At 43.3% G+C, this 23,547-nt stretch overlaps 1 protein-coding gene across 1 annotated transcript in view; it reads left to right on the top strand.

The window, feature by feature from the left end:
* The window catches only part of lrriq1 (leucine-rich repeats and IQ motif containing 1), a 291,350-nt gene that overhangs the window by 3,920 nt on the left and 263,883 nt on the right, over window positions 1-23,547 (top strand). Inside the window, 4 exon segments of the mRNA XM_034175448.1 lie at window positions 3,857-3,953; window positions 5,646-5,716; window positions 5,826-5,943; window positions 17,645-17,862. Of these exon segments, the coding sequence (XP_034031339.1) occupies window positions 3,857-3,953; window positions 5,646-5,716; window positions 5,826-5,943; window positions 17,645-17,862 (504 nt within the window).

The following is a 23,547-nucleotide window of genomic DNA, read 5'->3' as shown; positions in this document are numbered from 1 at the left end:
GCTGTTTTCACTCATCCCCCTGTCTGATCCTGACCAAATGATATGCTTAACGCAAGTCAAGCTTTGTAAAAACCGTGGCTCCCTCCAACAACTCAAACGCAGTGGTAATGAGCGGTAGTGGATAATGGTTCTTAATGGTGACGTCATTTAGACCACGGTAATCAATACAGGGACGGAGTGACTTATCTTTCTTCTTAACAAAGAAGAACCCTGCCCCCGCAGGTGAGGATGAATGACAAATTAAACCTGCTGCCAGGGACTCTCGAATGTATTCATTCATCGCGTGGCGTTCAAGTGCCGACAGAGAAAAAAGTTTCTCACGGGGTGGGCTCGCTCCAGGGAGAAGCTCAATGGCACAATCATATTCGTGATGAGGAGTGATTTGGTGATAGTGATTTGGCTCTCGCTTTACTAAATACGGCAGCTAGGTCATGATAACAATCTGGTACCCCAGCGAGATCCGGATTCGAACCCTGCAGCGTATGTGTGGGTCTTGATAAACATGAATAATTACAGGCTGGGCTCCAGGATGTGATTTCGCCCTTAACCCAATCAAAATTCAGACCGTGTCATTGTAGCCAGGGGTGCCCCAAGATTAATGAGTGAGTCATATTGTCCAAAATATGGAAACTGATTGATTCAGAATGTATATGAGAAATCAGTAATTTGACAGACTGTATGTGATGAGTAATTTGACCCAGCACGTGGCTGTCCACTGCACGTACCACCAGAGGCTGCAAGATCTTATATAGTTTCAGGTGGAGGTACCTGGTGAGAGAAGACAGAACAGGTTGACATCAGAACCAGAATCAATAAAAGCTGAAACGTTAATGGTAGTGTGGTCAGACATTAATTTGGCTGGGATTATTTTTTTGTGTTGAAACAGGGGAGATAGAATTAAGACTCACCCGCAATTCCGCCTTTGACTGCGTGGTGGCACCCCTGGCCTGACAATCGGCTATCATGTGTCCAACTTGTCCACAGTAGAAACAGAGGCCATCCACGCGGCGGCGCTGTCACTTGGCTGGAATCAGGCGCATGCGCCCGAGCTGCATTGGTTCCTCTGTGCTGTGCTGAGATGGCTCTGTCCGGGCACGAGCAGAGGAGGCAGAGCGGCCAGGAGGCATGTGGGATTGGTAGTCTGGCTGTCGGCTTCCACGGCGAGGAGGGTCTTGTAGGCGCCGATCCGTGCAGATGGCGAGAGCGATCAGGTCGTCCAATTCTTCTGGCAGGTCCACAACCACAAGCTGATCTTGAATTTCTGCTGACAGACCCTGGAAAACACATCAAGGAGTGCAGCTGGGTTCCATTCACTCTTAGCTACCAGTATGCGGAAATCGACTGCATAGTATGCGACCCGGCGATTGCCCTGCTTCAGCTTCATAAGGGACCGAGCTGCTTCACGTCCCAGAGCCTTGTGTTGGAATACTTGTTCGAGGGCTTTTGTGAATGCCGAGAGAGAAGCACAGACGGGTGATTGTCATCCCCACTCGGCAGTAGCCCAGGCAGCTGCTTGACCTGACAGGTGAGTGATGATGTATGCTGTCTTTGATCTGTCAGACGGGAACATGGATGCCATAAGTTCAAAGTGTAACTCACACTGGGTGATGAAGGGTCTGACGTCTCCGGAATCACCTGAAAAGCATTCAGGACGTGATAACTGGTTGCAGATAACTGGCGCTGGTGCGGATGTCGGCGAGACAGCCGGCAGCCCCGGTGGTATGCTTGGATTGCCGGATGCTGCGTCCGACATGGCCTGACGATCGAGCCGGGACAGTAGTTGATTCATCTGATCGCTGACTGACACCATGAAAGTCTCTTGACGGTTGACGAGTTCGCTAAAGCCAGAGCTTAGCGTATCAAGCTTTTCTTCTTGCTGTGTGAGCTGCTGGCCGTGGTGCCGTACCACAAAGTGAAACGGGTCTGAGCCTGCTATCTCCATCGGTGGCCAGTTTGTTCTGACAGGCGGGTTTGGTTGGAGACAAATGCAAGCCTCACTGTCACAGCTCAGTTTGCAAAAAGACTTTAATGAAAAGGCAAGCAATGGTCGGTACACGGATAGGCAGTCCAACAGGCGCAGCAGCAGTGTAAAGATCATCAGGCTAGACATGGTCGGAAAAAACGGGCAGGAGTTCAAGAACACACTGAAGCAGGCAGATCTAGAAAACATGAGAACAAGAGCTGGAATTATGGCACAAGGCGCAACAAACTGGCAAACCTTCAACACAACTGTGAACTAATAAAGCCCCAGGTGGCAATCAGCAGATTACAGACAGGTGTGCATAGTAAGACCCAGAAGTGGGGCGTGGCCAGAGAGAGAGAGAGAGAGAAAACCACAGACAGACCCCAACACCAAAATCCCACAAGCACAGAAAAATAATACAAAAGCAAGATGAGAATAAAAACAAACCAAAAACCCCGTAACTGACCAGATAAACCGTCAGGCCCTGACAGGTACAAATTAAAGTTCAGCGCTCTGACACACTTTTTTCTGTCATTTCCCTGATTAAAAGTCAGACCGTTTATTTTTTCAAACCGTGTTCAGACTGGGACCTGAAGCATGACACAAACGGGTGTAATTTGACACTTTTCTGCTTTCAGTCCTTTGTCTCCCATCATATTATAACAGGTTTTACAGTGTGCACGCAGATTAAAAATGGATCAGAAAAGTGTGCAACTTTACAGCACAAAGTCGATACACGAGGAAAATGTACAGCTTACCTTTGATTTGGAGGTGATGATTGCAGAAAGAAAAGCTTGTTGAGGGTCAAATTAGTCCAGAATAAAGCATAATCCAGAGACGGAGAACTTTAAAACTGTCACGCACGTCATTGCATGACACAGAGTTACAGAGCTGCAGTTGAATAAAGCAGGCTTTAAATTAATTAAATAAATCATCATAAATTGTAAATTTATGTAAATTTGATAGCTTAAGTATTTTAATATTAATTTTGATAGTACCTGTACCTGGATGTGTTGCTATATGTGGTTAAATGATTTTAAAAAAATGTTGAAAACATTGAAGGTTCATTCAGTAGTTCAGCGCAGTTGGAACCAAAATGACAACATGTTCTGAGTTGATGCCACGCTATCTAGGCACCCTAGTGGCAGACTGGGAATGTGGCATCATAATAGTGGCTCCACATTGTGATGTCAACCAGCCATCGGTGATGGATGATGGAAACGGCCAACTGCCTAACCCTAATCAAAGCTATACATACAAAAAAAAAAATCCATGATATCCATTTCTGTTCTGAACAGATTCAGTTTTATTTTTAGCTCTTTATATTAAATGAAGTGGTAATAGTAGTTTTGTGGAATCTTGCAAAAGTACATCTTTTTCCCCTAAGACTTTTTCAGGCTATTCAAAAATTGCTATTTTTGTTAGAAATAATGATTATATTCATAGGCTATAATCACTATTGATATGGCCAAGTGCTTAATGGACATGTTTCCAGAGTGTTCCAGAGTAGAAGGTTTCTGGTTCAAGACAGTTCTTCATGTAATGTGGAGTTGCCTCAGGGCTTCTAGCATCAAACTTGTGCCACATCAACATGCAAGTCCATATTAGACCTGCTGTGGTGACCCTGAGTGGAAGAAGCTGAAGGTGCTTACAGTATAGTACAGTGATTACTTTACTCAGTTCTCTTTTTTGTGTTTAGGTAGTTACAGTTAGTCAGACATCCACATAACCAGTGTTCAGAAGTGGTTCACATACAGCCAATTTACTGAAGCCATCATTAATGTTCTTGAGTTGACCTGTGATGTCCCTGTTGATTTTGTCAAGATATGTGATTTTGTCTTAAAACTGACATTTGTCGATGTAATGAGCCTTAACTTCAGGTTGACTTTATAGGTATTAGGTGACATACCGCCATCATTGCTCAGATACTTTGAAACATCAAAAAGCAGAGCGGCACTTTGTGAGAAGCTTATCCTCCAGAAAGATGAAGGTAAAGCAGCTTAGTCAGTCCTTGTCAGAACATCATGCAACATTTTTATGCTTCCACACACTTCTCTGTGGCATGAATGCAGGAAATTTAGCTTTTTTATTCACAAAATGATGCTAAATGATTTAAGTCATTGTACAGTGAGTCTGGAAAGTATTCAGAGCACTTTACTTTTCATACATTTTTTGTGTTACAGCCTTATTCCGAAATGGGCAAAATTCATTTTTCCTCAAAGTTCTTCTCACAACACCCCATAATGACAACATGAAAAAGTTTTTTTTTTTTTTTTTTTTGCAAATGTATTAAATATAAAAAACTAAGAAATCATATGTACATAAGTATTTACACCCTTTGCTCACTACTTTGTTTATGCACCTTTGGCAGCAATTACAGCCTCAAGCCTTCTTGAGTATGATGCCACAAGCTTGGTGCACCTGTCTTTGGGCAGTTTTGCCCATTCCTCTTTGCAGCACCTCTCAAGCTCTCCATCAGGTTGGATGGGGTGTGTCGGTGCACAGCCATTTTCAGATCTCTCCAGAGATGTTCAATCAGATTCAGGTCTGGGCTCTGGCTGGGCCACTTAAGGACATTCACAGAGTTGTTCTGAAACCATTCCTTTGATATCTTGTGTGCTTAGGGTCATTGTCCTGCTGAAAGATGAACCATCACCCCAGTCTGAGGTCAAGAGCACTCTGGAGCAGGTTTTCATCCAGGATGTCTCTGTACAATGCTGCATTCATCACCCCCCTCAATACTGACTAGTCTCCTAATTCTTGCTGCTTAAAACATCCCCACAGCATGATGCTGCCACCACCATGCTTCACTGTAGGGATGGTGCCTAATTTATGCAAAACAGGACACCTGACATTCACACTAAAGATTTCAATCTTTGTCTCATCAGACCAGAGAATTTTGTTTCTCATGGTCTGGGACTTTCTGGCAAACTCCAAGTGGGCTGCCATGTACTTTTTACTAAGGAATGGCTTCTATCTGGCCACTCTACCATACAGGCCTGATTGGTGGATTGCTGCAGCGATGGTTCCTTCTGGAAGGTTCTCATCTCTCTACAGAGGAATGCTGGAGCACTGACAGAGTCACCATCAGGTTCTTGGTCACCTCCCTGACTAATGCCTTCTCCCCAGTTGCTCAGTTAAGATGGGGGGACAGCTCCAGGAAGAGTCCTCGTGGATCCAAATATCTTCCATTTACAGATGATGGAGGCCACTGTGCTCACTGGGACCTTCAATGCAGCAGAAATGTTTCTGTACTCTTTCCAAGATTTGTGACTCAAGACAATCCTGTCTCAGAGGTCTGCAGACAGTTCCATTGACTTCATGCCTGGTTTGTGCTCTGACATGAACTGTCAACTGTGGGACCTTATATGTAGACAGATGGGTTTCATTCCAAATAATGTCGAATCAATTGCATTTACTCCAGGTGAACTCCAATTAAGCTGTAGAAACATCCCAAGAATGATCAGTTGAAACAGGATGCACCTGAGCATACTTAATTAATTAAAAAACAAAACTTTTTCACATTGTCAGCATGGGGTATTGTTTGTAGAATTTCAGGAAGAAAATGAAAATCATCCATTTTGGAATAAGGCTGTAACATAACAAAATGCTGAAAAAGCGAGTTGCTTTGAGTCTTTCTGGCTGTAGTTTGTAATATCTGTGTTATATCTGAATCGGATAGCGGACATTAATGAAGATGTGAAGGGGAGTCGGGCTCGGTGTGATATGGACTTGTTGACACTGAACGAACAGGTGCTGTTTCTTAGTAGAATTACAAACTATTCTCAGATTGCATGCAGTAGAATCTAATTTGTCAAGGGGTCATGACAACTTAGTACATATTGTTTTATGTCCTTGACAGATTATTTCTGAAATGGAAGCTGAGGTGAATACTTCTAGTGGCATCAACTGTGCTTCTGCACCAAATGATACTGAAGCACTTCACTCTCACGATGTTTCAGTGTGTCTCAACATTGAAGGTACAGTATATGTGTAAGAAAATCAAATAAAACTTTTACTTAACTATGATTAAAAAATATCCAGTGGAAACTAGAAAGCACAAGGCTGTCATTCAGCATCTCTACAAATTACAAAACTCTAAATTATACTAAGAGAGCTCATACTTTTGCCAAATGTCCTCCGGTATGTCTTTAACCAAGGTAAAGTGAAAAATCAGTGGGAAAACACTCTTAATTAAAATTATTGTAGATCTGCATCAGCCTCAAAAATGAACTAACCATTTCTTGACACATTGCCAAGGGGTCAAGTTAGTAGCCTCCAGATTTCATTGTAAAGCAAGTATGTCAGTGGATGAGGAGTTTGCCTGTCAATATGTAGACTTGGGTTTGAATATGGTTCATGTTGCCTGTCTGTGACACTCAGTGGTGTAGTCTTCATTTTTCTAGTGGGTGTACTGTGTATTTTGCTCGCCACCCCCCCAGCATGTGCCTACACCCCTATATACTCACAACATATATACGTACAAAGATTCTAAAGCATTGTATTGCAATTTATAGGAACAGTCATTTAATGCCAAGTAAATGCTTAGCACTGCAATATAGCTGACTGTAATATGCTTCAAAGGTAGCACACATTTATTCAAGTAAGAGGGGAAATATCTGGTGGTTTTAAAGACTTAAACATATACACATTACTTTTCTCGCTCTTTTATTTGTCTAAAAATAAATGCCTAAGGTTCCTTATAATGTTAATCCAAAAAAACCTCTGTTTTTTAATATACAGTAATCAGAAATTAATCTTGAAGTTAAAAAAAAACATTTGTAAGGATTTTCTTTAGAAGACTACTGTGTATAAATTAGCAGTTCTGATGCTCCTGACACATTTCTACACTCTTCTGTGTTTTGGCCTGATGCCTCATTTCTTTTGGCTTCAAATTAAAGTAAGGCTGTAACAAAGCTATATATATATATATATATATATATATATATATATATATATATATATATATATACACAGTGAGGAAAATAAGTATTTGAACACCCTGCGATTTTGCAAGTTTACCCACTTAGAAATCATGGAGGTGTCTGAAAGTTTCATCTTAGGTGCATGTCCACTGTGAGAGACATAATCAAAAAAAAAAATCCAGAAATCACAATGTATGATTTTTTAAATAATTTATTTGTATGTTACTGCTGCAAATAAGTATTTGAACACCTGTGAAAATCAATGTTAATATTTGGTACAGTAGCCTTTGTTTGCCATTACAGAGCTCAAACATTTCCTGTAGTTTTTTTTTTACCAGGTTTTCACATACTGCAGCAGGGATTTTGGTCCATTCCTCCATACAGATCTTCTCTAGATCTTTCAGGCTTGGAGTTTCAGCTCCCGCCAAAGATTTTCTATTGAGTTCAGGTCTGGAGACTGACCAGGCCACTCCAGGACCTTGAAATGCTTCTTATGCAGCCCCTCCTTAGTTGCCCTGGCTGTGTGTTTGGGGTCATTGTCATGCTGGAAGATGCAGCCATGACCCATCTTCAATGCTCTTACTGAGGGAAGGCGGTTGTTTGCCAAAATCTTGCATTACATGACCCCACCCATCCTCCTTTCAATACGGTGCAGTCGGCCTGTCCCCTTTGCAGAAGAGCACCCCCAGAGTATGATGTTTCCACCCCCATGCTTCACGGTTGGGATGGTTTTCTTGGGGTTCTCATCCTCTAAACATGGTAAGTGCAGTTGATTCCAAAAAGCTCTATTCTGGTCTCATCTGACCACATGACCTTCTCCCATGCCTCCTCTGGATCATCCAGATGGTCACTGGTGAACTTCAAACGGGCCTGGACGTGTGCTGGCTTGAGCAGGGGGACCTTGCTGCCCTGCGGGATTTTAAACCATGACAGCATCATGTGTTAGTAATGTAATCTTTGTGACTGTAGTCCCAGCTCTCTTCAGGTCATTGACCAGGTCCTCCTGTGTAGTTCTGAGTTTTCTCAGAATCATCCTTACCCCACAAAGTGAGATCTTGCATGGAATCCCAGACCGAGGGAGATTGACAGTCATCTTGTGTTTCTTCCACTTTCTAATAAATAATCATAACAGTTGTTGTCTTCTACCAAGCTGCTTGCCTGTTGTCCTGTAGTCCATCCCAGCCTTGTGCAGCTCTACAGTTTTGTCCCTGGTGTCCTTAGACAGCTCTTTGGTCTTGGCTACGACGGACAGGTTGGAGTGTGATTGATTGAGTGTGTGAACAGGTGTCTTTTATACAGGTAACAAGTTCAAACAGGTGCAATTAATACAGGTAAAAAGTGCAGAATAAGAGGGCTTCTTAAAGAAAAATTAACAGGTCTGTGAGAGCCAGAATTCTTGCTGGTTGGCAGGTGTTCAAATACTTATTTGCAGCAGTAACATAAAAATAAATTATTAAAAAATCATACATATTTTTTTTTTAGATTATGTCTCTCACAGTGGACATGCACCTAAGATGAAAATTTCAGATCCCTCCATGATTTCTAAGTGGGAGAACTTGCAAAATCGCAGGGTGTTCAAATACTTATTTTCCTCACTGTATATATATACGAGGTCTATCAATAACGTAAGGGTCCTTTTAATTTTTTTCAAAAACGATATGGATTTGAATCACGTGCAATTACATCAGCTAACCTTGAACCCTTGTGCGCATGCGTGAGTTTTTCCACGCCTGTCGGTTGCGTCATTCGCCTGTGGGCAGGCTTTGAGTGAGGAGTGATCCAGCCCTCTCGTCTTTTTTTTTCATTGTTCAGGAATGGCTCAGAGACGCGCGTTGCTTTATCAAAATTTTTTCAGAAACTGTGAGGCACATTGAAGTGGACACCATTCGAGAAATTCAGACGGTTTTCGGTGAAAATTTTAACGGCTGATGAGAGATTATGGAGTGTTACTGTCGCTTTAAGGACTCCCCACAGAGCCGCAGGGTGCGCCGCGCTCCGAGCCGCCGTCACCAGCCTGTTTCAAGCGGAAAACTTCCAAATTTAAGCCTCTGTTGACCCAGGACATCGTGAGAGAACAGAAAAGTTTCAGAAGAGCTCCGGATCAGCAGTTTATCTGGACCTTCCACTGTTAAAGGATATTTTGTAATGAAAGACGTGCGGACCGATTCGCGCGTCGGCACCCAGCCACTCATCGCGCGGCGCCACAGCAAAACACCTCCGTGTTGATAACCATTCGTAAGATTCAGGCGGTTTTCGATGGCTTTCAGTCGAGTGAGAATCCGAGAAATTGTTTAACAGCTGGGCATGTTCAATCTTGTCCTGTAATTCTTCCAACGGAGGTGTTTTGCTGTGGCGCCGCGCGATGAGCGGCTGGGTGCCGATGCGCGAATCCGTCCGCACGTCTTTCATTACAAAATCTCCTTTAACAGTGTAATGTCCGGATAAACTGCTGATCCCGAGCTCTTCTGAGACTTCTCTGTTCTCTCACAATGTCCTGGGTCAACAGAGGCTTAAATTTTGAAGTTTTCAGCTCGAAACAGGCAGATGACGGCGGCTCGGGGCGCGGCGCACCCTGTGGCTCCGTGGGGAGTCGTTAAAGCGACAGTAACACTCCATAATCTCTCATCAGCCGTTAAAATTTTCACCGAAAACCAGCTGAATTTCTCGAATGGTGTCCACTCGGATGTGCCTCACAGTTTTTGAAAAAATTTTGATCAAGCAAAGCGGCAGTCTCTGAGCCATTCCTGAACAATGAAAAAAAAGACGAGAGGGGTGGACCAGTGCTCACTCAAAGCCTACCCACAGGCGAATGACACAACCGACAGGCGTGGAAAAACTCACGCATGCGCAAGAGGGTTCAAGGTTGGCTGAATTAATCGCACGTGATTCAATTCCATATAGTTTTTGAAAAAAATAAAAAGGACCGTTACTTTATTGACAGACCTCGTATAGGTGTGTGTGTGTGTGTGTGTGTATAAAAAAAACTATGGCTTTACTTTGTAAAATTTGGCCCTGAATATGCAAGCAATTCCGGGTTCAAATTCCACCCCTGCCACATTTCTCCATGTAATGTGGAGTTGCGTCAGGAAGGGCATCCAGAGTAAAACCTGTGCCAATTCAACATGCAGATCCACCTTGGATTTGCTGTGGCGACCCCGAGTGCAAAAACAAGGGAGCAGCCGAAGGGACTTACTAGTGTTCAGAGGGTTATAAATTAAATACTTGCTAAAACATTTATGCTCGCTGCACGGTTGTGTCGTGCTAAGTTCTTCCGCAGTCCACGCCAGAGACCTTTAGTTCCCTTCCCCATGGAAAAGGCACATTATAAGGAACTAATAAAAACTGTACAGTGTGAAACAGCGGACGATTTTCTTTTCTTGCCTGCAACAAGAGAACAGGTAGCAACTTCAGTCACCAAAAGTGTGAGCCACAAATCAACGTCTTTAAATGGCTTTGGCAGAGGTTGGTGTGTAAATTGTGGATCCGCTGCTTCTAAATCAGAACCAGTGGGTTCACAATCAACGTAGATTTTCCCGTGATAAACCCTCAGAAGCAATGTAAATGGCCAAACCTGAACAGATGTGCACCTTGGCTCATTAACATGTCAGACGGGGAGCACAGTGAGTGGCTGACGTTTACGTGTCAACAGATTTAACGTAGAGTGGTTGTGATAACACTTTGCGTGTGTGTACATGTGCGCTACAGCTTACAGAGAGTGAGCGCTTAGCGCTCATTTTATTTACACCGGTTTGTTACATATCACAGGGAAATTTGTACTGGGTATACATAAATTCCAGGGCTTTCTTAGTGGTTATACGGCGTATACCTGTGTATCACGTAGACTACACCACTGGTGTCACTGGATAAGACACTTTGGCCTGTCCACACGGAGACGAGTTTAACCGTATCTGCAAAAGTTTTGTGTTATATAGGGGTTTTGTCCACATAGAACCAGCGTTTTCAGATACCGAAACAGCTACTTTTCGAAAAATGGATTAATGATATACTGGACATGGAAGATAGAACAAGAATTCCAGCAGAAAAAAATAAATAAATAAAATTCTTGTCTAACTGTATGAAACTGAGTGACATAATCAACTCTTTTTGTTTCTTTGTTGTATTTTGTATCTTTGATATGTTTGTTATTGTTAGAATGGCCTGAGCAGTTTGTCACCCCTCTGAGTATGGTCTGGTTGAGGCTTCTCCCTCAAAAAGAAAAAAAAAAAAAATCCAAAGGAGTTTTTCCTCACCACTACTGCCTATGTGCTTTTTTAGGGGGTAGGTAAGTTAGACTTTACCCTTATGATGATGAAATGGACCCAACTGAGGAGGGTTTGACAGTGAAGAAACCAGGTGGTGTACAGCCTTACAGGTTCCTGCCAGAATGGTCAAAGGAGAAGATTCAGAAGATGAATTGGACCAAAACAGCAACAGTGACAGCGAACATGAGGGGGAAGCCAGGCGCTTGGAAGACCTGTATTAATCAGTAAATCATTGATGTTTTTTTCCTAACCAAGATTATCAATGGGTAACACCTTGGACCTCAGGCCTTTGACGTTTCATGGTGATAGCCGTATCATCAAATGAAGCCTCTGAAAAACTGTTATTTTTTTTACTGTATTTGGGGTAAATAACACACATCCTTGAAATAATAACAGATTATTAACTGAGTGTGAGGTCTGTATGTGAAAATATCAGACTGAGGTGTTGACAAAAAACACAGAGCTCTGATATTTTCCCGTACGGACTGAGCAAGTGAGGTTAATAAATCATTTATTATATGGTTTGTAACAGTCTGTGATTCACCTTGGATTTGCTGTGGCGACCCCGAGTGCAAACAAGGGAGCAGCCGAAGGGACTTACTTTTTGTAACAGTCTGTTTGTGACTGTTAGGAGCTGTGTTTTCATCTTGTTGGTCTTCATTTTGCATGTCCACTTCGAGCTTGTTTGCTATTAATTCCTTCAATTCAATGAGACAAAATGTCAAAGTCGCAAATCTGATACACGATCTGGACCCATTGTCATGGTAACAGTCTGAGATGGGAAAAGATCAAACTGGAAATCACTGCGTCAGGTGCTCTACCCTGAAAGTTTGTGAAAAAATTAAATATATTTAATTTTTAACCTGTCTGTGTAAATATTTAAAACATTTGCGTCAATTTGCGTCCCACAGCATATTGCAACGTAGGGCAGCATAAGCTCGACGTAGTCGCATTACGCAACTCTACGTTGGCCCGGTGTGAAAGGGGCTTTCGGGTTAAATGCAGTGGGGTGGTGTCTTCCTTCGACCCACGACCTACACTGGAAGCTTCTGAGATCTGATGGGATCAAATGTACCAAGAACAGATTGGCTGCCTGGGTCATGATTTATACTTTGTCCAAAACAGTTTTTGATGCCATGCAATAGTCATAGTCATGGAGCAAGACAATGTGTCTGCATTCTATCTGCGTGAATAAATAAAAAATAAAATAAAACTGAAGTTATTGTACTTGGCCCCACAAATCTTAGAAACATGGTGTCTAACCAGATCCTTACTCTGGATGGCATTACCCTGACCTCTAGTAATACTGTAAGAAATCTTGGAGTCATTTTTGATCAGGATATGTCATTCAATGCGCATATTAAACAAATATTTAGGACTGCTTTTTTGCATTTGCGCAATATCTCTAAAATTAGAAAGGTCTTGTCTCAGAGTGATGCTGAAAAACTAATTCATGCATTTATTTCCTCTAGGCTGGACTATTGTAATTCATTATTATCAGGTTGTCCTAAAAGTTCCCTGAAAAGCCTTCAGTTAATTCAAAATGCTGCAGCTAGAGTACTGACGGGGACTAGAAGGAGAGAGCATATCTCACCCATATTGGCCTCTCTTCATTGGCTTCCTGTTAATTCTAGAATAGAATTTAAAATTCTTCATCTTACTTTTAAGGTTTTGAATAATCAGGTCCCGTCTTATCTTAGGGACCTCATAGTACCATATCACCCCAATAGAGCGCTTCGCTCTCAGACTGCAAGCTTACTTGTAGTTCCTAGGGTTTTTAAGAGTAGAATGGGAGGCAGAGCCTTCAGCTTTCAGGCTCCTCTCCTCTGGAACCAGCTCCCAATTTGGATCAGGGAGACAGACACCCTCTCTACTTTTAAGATTAGTCTTAAAACTTTCCTTTTTGCTAAAGCTTATAGTTAGGGCTGGATCAGGTGACCCTGAACCATCCCTTAGTTATGCTGCTATAGACTTATACTGCTGGGGGGTTCCCATGATGCACTGAGTGTTTCTTTCTCTTTTTGCTCTGTATGCACCACTTTGCATTTAATCATTAGTGATTGATCTCTGCTCTCTTCCACAGCATGTCTTTTTCCTGGTTCTCTCCCTCAGCCCCAACCAGTCCCAACAGAAGACTGCCCCTCCCTGAGCCTGGTTCTGCTGGAGGTTTCTTCCTGTTAAAAGGGAGTTTTTCCTTCCCACTGTCGTCAAGTGCTTTCTCACAGGGGGTCGTTTTGACAGTTGGGGTTTTTCTGTAATTATTGTATGGCTTTGCCTTGCAATATGAAGCGCCTTGGGGCAACTGTTTGTTGTGATTTGGCGCTATATAAATGAAATTGATTTGATGATTTAAAAATAAGAGGTTCAGATGCAAAACCCAGTATCTCCTTTTTTTTTTCTTTTTTTTTAGGGCCCCCTCACACATAACACGATTGAGGTAGAATGGCGCGTGAAGGAGGATTTGAATGGCACTCTTGGAAAATTGGAGCCGCACTCGAACGCCTCGTACAGCATTTGCCACGTCCATTCAGGCACTGCACATGCACTCAACATTCATGTGCCTCTTGCGCCAGAAACCCATTTGAACGGTGGGCAAGATCAGATCACACTGCCATCTGATCGTGCTTGCAACATTCGCACGGCATGTTGTATGCAGGTCAGACATGTTGTACCGTGGCCAAAATCATCGGCCATGAAATCATCGGCCATGTCGAACCATGGCTGAATGGCACGATCGAGGCAGCCTGCACACCATCGGTCAAATGTTGGTGAATGTCAGATGAATGGCCATTCGACCCACTCTTGACCGGAGTCGGCTGGAGTCTGAATGTTGGACGGCCGGATGTGCCACCCATGAACATCCAAAACCACTCGTGGGGCACTTAGAAAAGGTGCGGCCATTTGCGCTCCCAGCACGAAATAGACAGCAGGCAGACCACCTGACCACTGCGTCATCGCAATGCAGGATATCAACTCAGAACACACCACCACATGGGCTCTCCTCACATGTTAATAATTAAAAACACATATCACCTTATATATACATGTCTATCTATACGAGGGCTGTCAATAAAGTATAGGTCCTTTTAATTTTTTTCAAAAACTATATGGATTTCATTCATATGTTTTTACGTCAGACATGCTTGAACCCTCGTGCACATGCGTGAGTTTTTCCACGCCTGTCGGTGACATCATTCGCCTGTGAGCACTCCTTGTGGGAGGAGTCGTCCAGCCCCTGGTCGGAATTCCTTTGTCTGAGAAGTTGCTGAGAGACTGGCGCTTTGTTTGATCAAAATTTTTTCTAAACCTGTGAGGCACATCGAAGTGGACACGGTTCGAAAAATTAAGATGGTTTTCGGTGAAAATTTTAACGGCTGATGAGAGATTTTGAGGTGATACTGTCGCTTTAAGGACTTCCCACGGTGCGAGACGTCGTGCAGCACTCCCAGGCGCCGTCGTCAGCCTGTTTCAAGCTGAAAACCTCCACATTTCAGGCTCTATTGATCCAGGACGTCGTGAGAGAACAGAGAAGTTTCAGAAGAAGTCGGTTTCAGCATTTTATCCAGATATTCCACTGTTAAAAGAGATTTTTCTAATGAAAGACGTGCGGACGGGTCCGCGCGTCGGGACGCAGCCGGCGCGGTGCGGCGGCACAGGAAAAACACCTCCGTGTTGATAACCATTTGTAAAATCCAGGCGGCTTTTGATGGCTTTCAGTGGAGTGAGTATATGAGAAATTGTTTAACAGCTGGACATGTTCCAACTTGTCCTTAAGGCTTCCAACAGAGGTGTTTTTCCTGTGGCGGAGCGTCGCAGCGGCTAATTGTGTTTAGAAACCAGTCACCATTTGCTTTATTATACATCTGTGTAGTTAATAAGTAAAATGATCTCCGTGGACGATTCGCTCGCGCGTGCACATACGAGGTCTGTTAGAAAAGTATCCAACCTTATTATTTTTTTCAAAAACCATATGGATTTGAATCACGTGTGATTACATCAGACATGCTTGAACCCTCGTGGGCATGCGAGAGTTTTTTCACGCCTGTTGGTTACGTCATTCGCCTGTGGGCAGTCTTTGAGTGAGGAGTGGCCCACCCTCTCGTCGATTTTTCATTGTTTAGGAATGGCTCAGAGACTGCTGCTTTGTTTGATAAAATTTTTTTTAAAAACTGTAAGGCACAACTGAGTGGACACCATTCGATAAATTCAGCTGGTTTTCGGTAAAAATTTTAACGGCTGATGAGAGATTTTGGTCTGGTAGTGTCGCTTTAAGGACAGCCCACGGCGCCTGACGGCGATCTGCGCTTCTAGGCGGCAGCGTCTCGCTGTTTGAAGTTGAAAACTTCCACATTTCAGGCTCTGTTGACCCAGTAAGTCATCAGAGAACAGAGAACTTTCAGAAGAAGTCGGCATGAGTAGTTTATTTGGACATTCCATTGTTAACGGACACTTTGTAATGAAAGAACGTGTGGGCAGAGTCGCATGTTGGGCCGGACCCGACCGCGGGGGTTCGCGACAGGAAAAACACCTCCGTTGGAAACCTTAACGGGCAAGTTGGAACATGCCCAAGCTGTTAAACAATTTCGCAGTTACTCATTTGTTGAAAGCCATCAAAAGCCGCTTGAATTTTACAAATGGTTTTCAACACGGAGGTGTTTTTCCTGTCGCGGCGCACACAGATTTGCCGAGTCGTCACGGAAACGACTCGGCAAATTTGCGCGCACGTCTTTCATTACAAAATGTCCTTAAACAGTGGAATGTCCGCATAAAGTCCTCATGCCGGCTTCTTCTGAATCTTCTCTGTTGTCTCACGACGTCCTGGGTGACTTAAGCCCTAAATTAGGATGTTTTCAGGTCGAAACAGGCTGACGACGGCACGTGGAAGCGCTGCACGACGTCCCGCTCCGTGGGAAGTCCTTACAGCGACAGAAACACCCCATAATCTCTCATCAGCCGTTAAACTTTTCACCGAAAACCAGCTAAATTTCTCGAATAGTGTCCACTCGGATATTCCTCACAGGTCCAGAAAAAATTTTGATAAAGCAACGCGCGCCATCTCGTGCAGCGTGTGAAACAAAGGAATTCAGCCGAGAGGGCTGAACCACATCTCACTCAAGGCCTGCCCACCAGGAAATGACATCACCGACACGCGTGAAAAAACTCACGCATGCGCACGAGGGTTCAAGCATGATTGGTGTAATCGCACGTCATTCAAATCCATATAGTTAAAAAAAAAATAAAAGTGTCGGTTTCTTATCTAATAGACCTTGTAAAACAAAAATAAAAAGAAACTCCGCTCCCCGCTACTGTGGGGCTGCTGCTCGCTCCAAAAACTCTGTCATAATTGTCAAATAAAGGACATAAGAGACATAAGTCCTGCTTACAGGCTGCTACCAGATACAGGACATGTTCACATCTTCAGTCAAACTCCATACATCTCCACGTCACTACATATTGAGTCCCTGATTGGTCATCGCAGCGCGACGAGATGAAAATTTCAGATTTTTCAACTTGGGGAGGAGGGCAATGCGACGTGATGCGACGCAATGTCGCGCCACAAATGTGCCAGTCGCTCAAAATTGCTTCACTCACGTCGCTTCACTCGCGTCCATCGCGTTGCGCTGCGTGACTTGGCGCCAAAACGCGTCGTTCCATAGGGATTACATGGCAACCTGTCGCTGCTGACGCTCACGTCACGCCCGGTGTGAACGCGGCATTCGACAGAATTGCTGGCTTGCTATTGCTTGTGATTGCCTTTCACTTTACTGGAGTCAATACTAAAAGTTATCAGTTTAGCTTTCAGCTGTAACTTACACAAATTAATTTTTTAGTTTCATCTGTTTAGCTTTATAAATGTTAACTTTTCAGTTAGCAGATTAACTGTTTTGTGCTTACACATTGATTTATGTACATATGTCCAGCATGTGATCACTGTGGCTGCTGTGTGAGCGCGATGTAGTATCACACCTCTCACATGTTCGCAATGTGTTCCTGCATGTGCATTTGAGCGTGCATGAAACCATCACCACGGGATCGTTCACGCCTGTCTGACTGTGTCCCTCCCGAGAGCGGGTGTAAATTTTCACAGTTCGCCAAGTCTATTTTTTTATTCGCTCTTTTTCTTCCAGTTTCTGTTTCTTTTGCCTCGTGTTATGTGTCAATGGGCCCTAAGTGGAGTAAAATTCTGTATAAAATGGGGATTTAAAGGAAACCAAAATTTATCTGTATCATATATCAAAATTTATCGGTATCATATTCTAAGATGCATTCGCAGCTTAGAATATGATACCGCAGCTTAGATACAGTTTCGTTGTTTTGTATTGAGAGACGTTGTGTGCTCCTTTGTATAATATTTTTGAAGGATTTGCTTTAATATGCAAACTAACAGTGAAGTCAAAGACTTGCTCAAAAGGAGGCAGATTAAAATATGAATTTGCACATTTTCATGACTTTCCCTAACAGGCTGAAGTGACATATTTGAGTTCTTGTCACAGGTGAAGCTGCAGGAGAAGGATATAAGGAGTGTAGGAAGAATTTGGGGTTGGAAATGTGCTCCTCTGAGAGTTCTCTGGAAGAGCAGAGAAAGAAAAGCGCTGAACACCAAATGGACAGAGAAAAGCGTCTTCATGAGGAGATGAGAAACGAGGAGCAAAAGCGACTAAAAGAGAGAAACTTCCAGGAGGAGCTAAGGAAGATAATGGAGAAAGATAATGTGAGTCATGCACCAGATTACTACACCCCTGTTGGGGAAAAAAACAATCACAATTTTTTTAAATTTAAGTTTCTGTAAAAAATAAAATGGAGAATATTAGCAATAAAACACCCAAACCTTCTTTAACTATGTTAAGACGTCTTGCATCAGTGCTGCTTTTTGTTATCATTATCAAGTAGTTGTGTCTCAGTCTTCAGGGTATCTTGAGGTGAAAAAAATAAACTGCATGCACAGAAAACATACATGTGAGTCCTCGTGAGATGAACAAGAAGAGTGTATTTCCTTCGCTGCTAACTTTTTTAATCAATACATTTTATTGAACAATATTGCCTCCCTGCGATGTTGAGGTTTTAAGGTTTTGTTGATGATGTATGAAATACTGAATGGAACACATGTTCTTCTAGAATTTGTTGAGCCTAAGGTGCCATCATATGTCATGTGGTCTCAAGATGAAGGCTCACTCTGTGTTCTGCACAATGATGCGATAGGAATGCACGTTATTCCAGGCTCATAGAAAAATGCATATCATACTGCAACTTATATTGGTATCTGTGTTGTAAAAATGCATGTAAGGGAGTTCAGACCGCATCACAACAGTTTGAACATGTTTAAAACTTCTGCCATATGACATATGTTGTATTTCGCAGTCTAGTTTTTCCCATAGACTGTGATGCTGCTTTCCATTTTCTCATAAGTCATGAGTCTTAACTGGACGTGATGTCACATCCGGGGTAAACAGGTACATAATTGCTCACTTAGCTAGAGTCCTGCTGTCTTGAACCCCTTAACAGGATAAGTGATGTTCTGCCTCATTTTGGTTGGAGACCATACCTCAGCTAGCACAGCAGATTGCTGACAACATAGCAGGTTAATAGTTTAATTCCTGACTACTCATATACCGTGCATCCAGAAAGTATTTACAGCGCTTCACTTTTTCCATATTTTGTTATGTTACAGCCTTATTCCAAAATGTATCAAATGTATTTTTTTCCTCAAATTCTACACACAATACCCCATAATAACAATGTGAAAAAGTTTGTTTTTTTGAGAGTTTTGCAAATTTATTAAAACTATAACAACAACGAAATCACATGTACATAAGCATTCACAGCCTTTGCCATGAAGCTCAAAATTGAGCTCGGGTGCATCCTGTTTCCACTGATTGGACACGATTTAGAAAGGTACACATCTGTCTACATATAAGGTTCCACAGTTGACAGTGCATGTCAAAGCACAAAGCAAGCATGAATTCAGTTTCAATTTATTTTCATTCATATAGCATCAAATCACAACAAAGTTGCCTCAAGGCACTTCACACAAGTAAGGTCTAACCTTACAAACCCCCAGCGCAAGCACACAGGCCACAGTGATAAGGAAAAACTCCCTCTGATGATTTGAGGAAGAAACCTCAAGCAGACCAGACTCAAAGGGGTGACCCTCTGCTTGGGGAATGCTACCTACAGAAATTACAAAACAATTCACAAAACAAATATGCAGGAAATGTTGCTGGTGCACAGGACAGGAGAATTACAGAAACAGACATCACACTCATCTCTGGATGAAGCCGCACCTCAAACAGAGAGAAAAGAAAAAGCAGAATCAAGCATCAGAAAGACAACATATACAGTGTAATTTGTCAGCATTAAGCAACAAGAAAACCAGAAGAAATACTAAAGTGATCGCCAGCCACTAGCCCTAAGCTTCACTAAAAGACCCAGAATTTACATAAAGTTGAGGCTGCGGCCCGCTCCGTTTCCTAATAAAATGAATTTAAAGAGTAAAAAGCATAGTAACATACAATGCTAGTATGCTAGCCATAGGAAAGGGAAAATAAGTGCGTCTTAAGTCTGGACATGAAAGTCTCTACATAATCTGACTGTTTTATTGATGCAGGGAGATCATTCCACAGAACAGGGACACAATAAGAGAAAGCTCTGTGACCCACAGAATTTTTATTCACCCTAGGGACACAAAGTAGTCCTCCAACCTGACAACGCAAAACCCAGGCTGGTACGTAGGGTTTAATCAGGTCAGCTAGGTAGGGAGGTGCCAGCCCATGAACAGTTTTATAGGCTAGTAGCAGAACCTTAAAATCTGATCTCACAGGGACAGGAAGCCAGTGAAGAGATGTCAAAATGGGTGTAATGTGGTCAGACTTTCTGCTTTGTGTCAGAAGTGTGGCAGCAGCATTTTGAACCAGTTGGAGACCCCTAATGCTGGACTGTAAACCAGAAAATAGAACATTACAGTTGTTCAATCTAGAAGAGACAAATGCATGAATCAGGGTTTCAGCATCAGCCATAGACAGGATGGGACAAATCTTTGCTATATTTTGCAGGTAAAAGAAAGCAGTCCTCTTAATATCTCTAATGTGGAGGTCAAAGGACAATGTAGGATCAAAAATTACCCCAAGGTTCCTCACTTTGTCAGTGTGATGTATGACACACAAACTTAGGCTAAGCGTTAGCTGGTCAAATTGATGCCGATGTTTCACTGGACCAAGAACCATCATTTCAGTCTTATCAGAGTTTCAAGTAGGAAGTTGCTAGATATCCAGCTTTTCACTGATGTAAGGCAATCTAAGGATTTTATGTGGATGATATTACCAGCAGTTATTGGCATGTATAACTGAGTATCATCAGCATAGCAGTGAAATGTAATTCCAAAACGCGGCAACATGTGCCCAAGGGGTGCTATATACGAGGTCTATTAGAAAAGTATCCGACCTTATTATTTTGTTCAAAAACCATATGGATTTGAATCATGTGTGATTGCGTCAGACAAGATTGAACCCTCGTGCGCATGTGTGAGTTTTTTTCACGCCTGTCGGTTGCGTCATTCGCCTGTGGGCAGGCTTTGAGTGAGCACTGGTCCACCCCTCCCATCGGAATTCCTTTGTCTGACTTCTTGCTGAGAGACTGCCGCTTTGCTTGATCAAAATTTTTTCAGAAACTGTAAGGCACATCCAAGTGGGCATCATTCGAGAAATTCAGACGGTTTTCAGTGAAAATTTTAACGGCTGATGAGAGATTAAGGAGTGTTACTATCGCTTTAAGGACAGCCCACGGCGCCAGACGGCGCGTCGCGCCCCCAGCCGCCGTTGTCAACCTGCTTCGAGCTGAACACTTCCAAATTTAAGCCTCTGTTGACCCAGGACGTCGTGAGAGACAGAGAAGTTTCAGAAGAGGTCAGGATCAGCAGTTTATCCGGACATTCCACTGTTAAAGGAGATTTTGTAATGAAAGACGTGCGGACGGCTTCGCGCGTCGCCACCAGCCGCTCATCGCGTGGCGCCACAGCAAAACACCTCCGTTGGAAGCATTACAGGACAAGTTTGAACATGCCCAGCTGTTAAACAATTTCTCGGATACTCACTCGACTGAAAGCCATCGAAAACCGCCTGAATCTTACGAATGGTTATCAACACGGAGGTGTTTTGCTGTGGCGCCGCGCCATGAGCGGCTGGGTGCCGACGCGCGAATCTGTCCGCACGTCTTTTATTACAAAATCTCCTTTAACAGTGGAATGTCAGGATAAACTGCTGATCCCGACCTCTTCTGAAACTTCTCTGTTCTCTCACGACGTCCTGGGTCAACAGAGGCTGAAATTTGGAAGTTTTCAGCTCGAAACAGGCTGACGACGGCGGCTCGGGGCGCGGCACGCCGTCCGGCGCCGTGGGCTGTCCTTAAAGTGATAGTAACACTCCTTAATCTCTCATCAGCCGTTAAAATTTTCACCGAAAACCATCTGAATTTCTCGAATGGTGTCCACTTGGATGTGCCTTACAGTTTCTGAAAAAATTTTGATCAAGCAAAGCGCCAGTCTCTCAGGAAGAAGTCAGACAAAGGAATTCCGACGAGGGGGGTGGACCAGTGCTCACTCAAAGCCTGCTCACAGGCGAATGACGCAACCGACAGGCATGAAAAAACTCACGCATGCGCACGAGGGTTCAAGCTTGTCTGACGCAATCACACGTGATTCAAATCCATATAGTTTCTGAAAAAAATAAAAAGGTTGGTTTCTTTTCTAATAGACCTCGTAAAGTGAGAAAAGCAGGGGGCCTAAGACGGACCCCTGTGGAACCACAAATTTCATGTCACTAAGGTTAGAGGTAGTTTTAATGTACAAAACACAGTGAGAACAACTGGCCAGGTATAATGTCAACCATGCAAGGACACTCCCAGTAATCTCAAAATGATTCTCCAGTCTGTCGAGTAAAATATGATGATCCACTGTATCAAATGCAGCACTAACCGATCTAACTGCACCAGAACTGTAGTGGTGTCCAAATCCACTGCAAGCAGAAGATCATTCTCCACTTTAGTGAGAGCCGTCTCTGTGGAATGATATTTTCTAAAAGCAGACTGCAGTGCCTCAAAAAGATTATTCTCAGTAAGTTGGTCCATGAGCTACCATGAAACCACCTTTTCCAGAATTTTAGAGCAAAATGATAAATGTGATATCGGCCTATAGTTTTCCAAAACACTAGGGTCAAGATTAGATCTCTTAAGTCATGGTTTATTCACTGCAGATTTGAAACATTTAGGAACAGATTATTTGGGCCACAGGTCCTTAAACAGTTTTGTTGATATAGGACCAAATAAGAAAGGTTGTGCTTTTTGTTGACGTTATGAGTTTCGTCAGCACACCTAGTGAGATATTATCAATTTCTGTCAATCTAGGTAATACCTCAGTAATGGCACCACCTCAATAGCATGGTGCAGTGGCTGGGTTAAGGCATGCCGGGATATATTTAACCGAATGTCTTCTATTTTCTTCTCAAAATCACCGGAATTGTCTGTTGACTTCTGTGTTGTCTCAGAGGACTACAGAGGTACAAATCTGGGGAATGGTACAGAAACATTTCTGCTGCTTTGAAGGTCCCAATGTGCACAGTGACCTCCATCATCCATAAATGGCAGAAGTTCGGATCCACCACGACGCTTCCTAAAGCTGGCCGCCTGTCTAAACTTGGGGAGAAGGACGTTAGTCAGGTAGGTGACCAAGAACCCGAAGGTCACTCTGTCAGAGCTCCAGCATTCCTCTGTGGAGAGAGGAGAACCTTCCAGAAGGACAACCTTCTCTTCAGCATTCCACCAATCTGGCCTGTATTGTAGGGTGGCCAGACAGAAGCCACATCCATAATGTCATACTGCATGTGCAATAATACACATGGCAGCCTGCCTGGAGTTTGCCAAAAGGCACCCGAAGGACTCTCACGTCATCAGAAACAACATTCTCTGGTCTGATGAGACAAAGATTGGACACCAACGCGTGGATGCCAGGCATCATGTTTGGAGGAAACCCAGCACCATCCCTACAGGGAGCATGGTGGTGACAGCATGGCAGAAACTTGGAGACTAGTCAGGATTAGGGAAAGATGGATGCAGCAATGTACAGAGACATCCTGGATGAAAACCTGCTCCAGAGCGCTCTTGATGTCAGACTGTGGCGATGGTTCATCTTTCAGCTGGAAAATGACCCTAAGCACACAGCCAAGATGTCAAAGGAGTGGCTGTGAATGTCCTTGAGTGGCCCAGCTAGGGCCCAGACCTGAATTTGATTGAACATCTCTAGTGAGATCTGAAAATGGCTGTGCACTGATGCTCCCCATCGAACCTGATGGAGCTTGAGAGGTGCTGCAAAGAGAACTGGGCAAAACTGCCCAAAGATACGTGTGCCAAG

The sequence above is a fragment of the Thalassophryne amazonica genome, chromosome 8, assembly GCF_902500255.1.
Source record: "Thalassophryne amazonica chromosome 8, fThaAma1.1, whole genome shotgun sequence".
Lineage (NCBI taxonomy): Eukaryota > Metazoa > Chordata > Actinopteri > Batrachoidiformes > Batrachoididae > Thalassophryne > Thalassophryne amazonica.
Note: the sequence above shows the minus strand (reverse complement) of the source record. Positions and strands in the feature narration are given on the sequence as shown.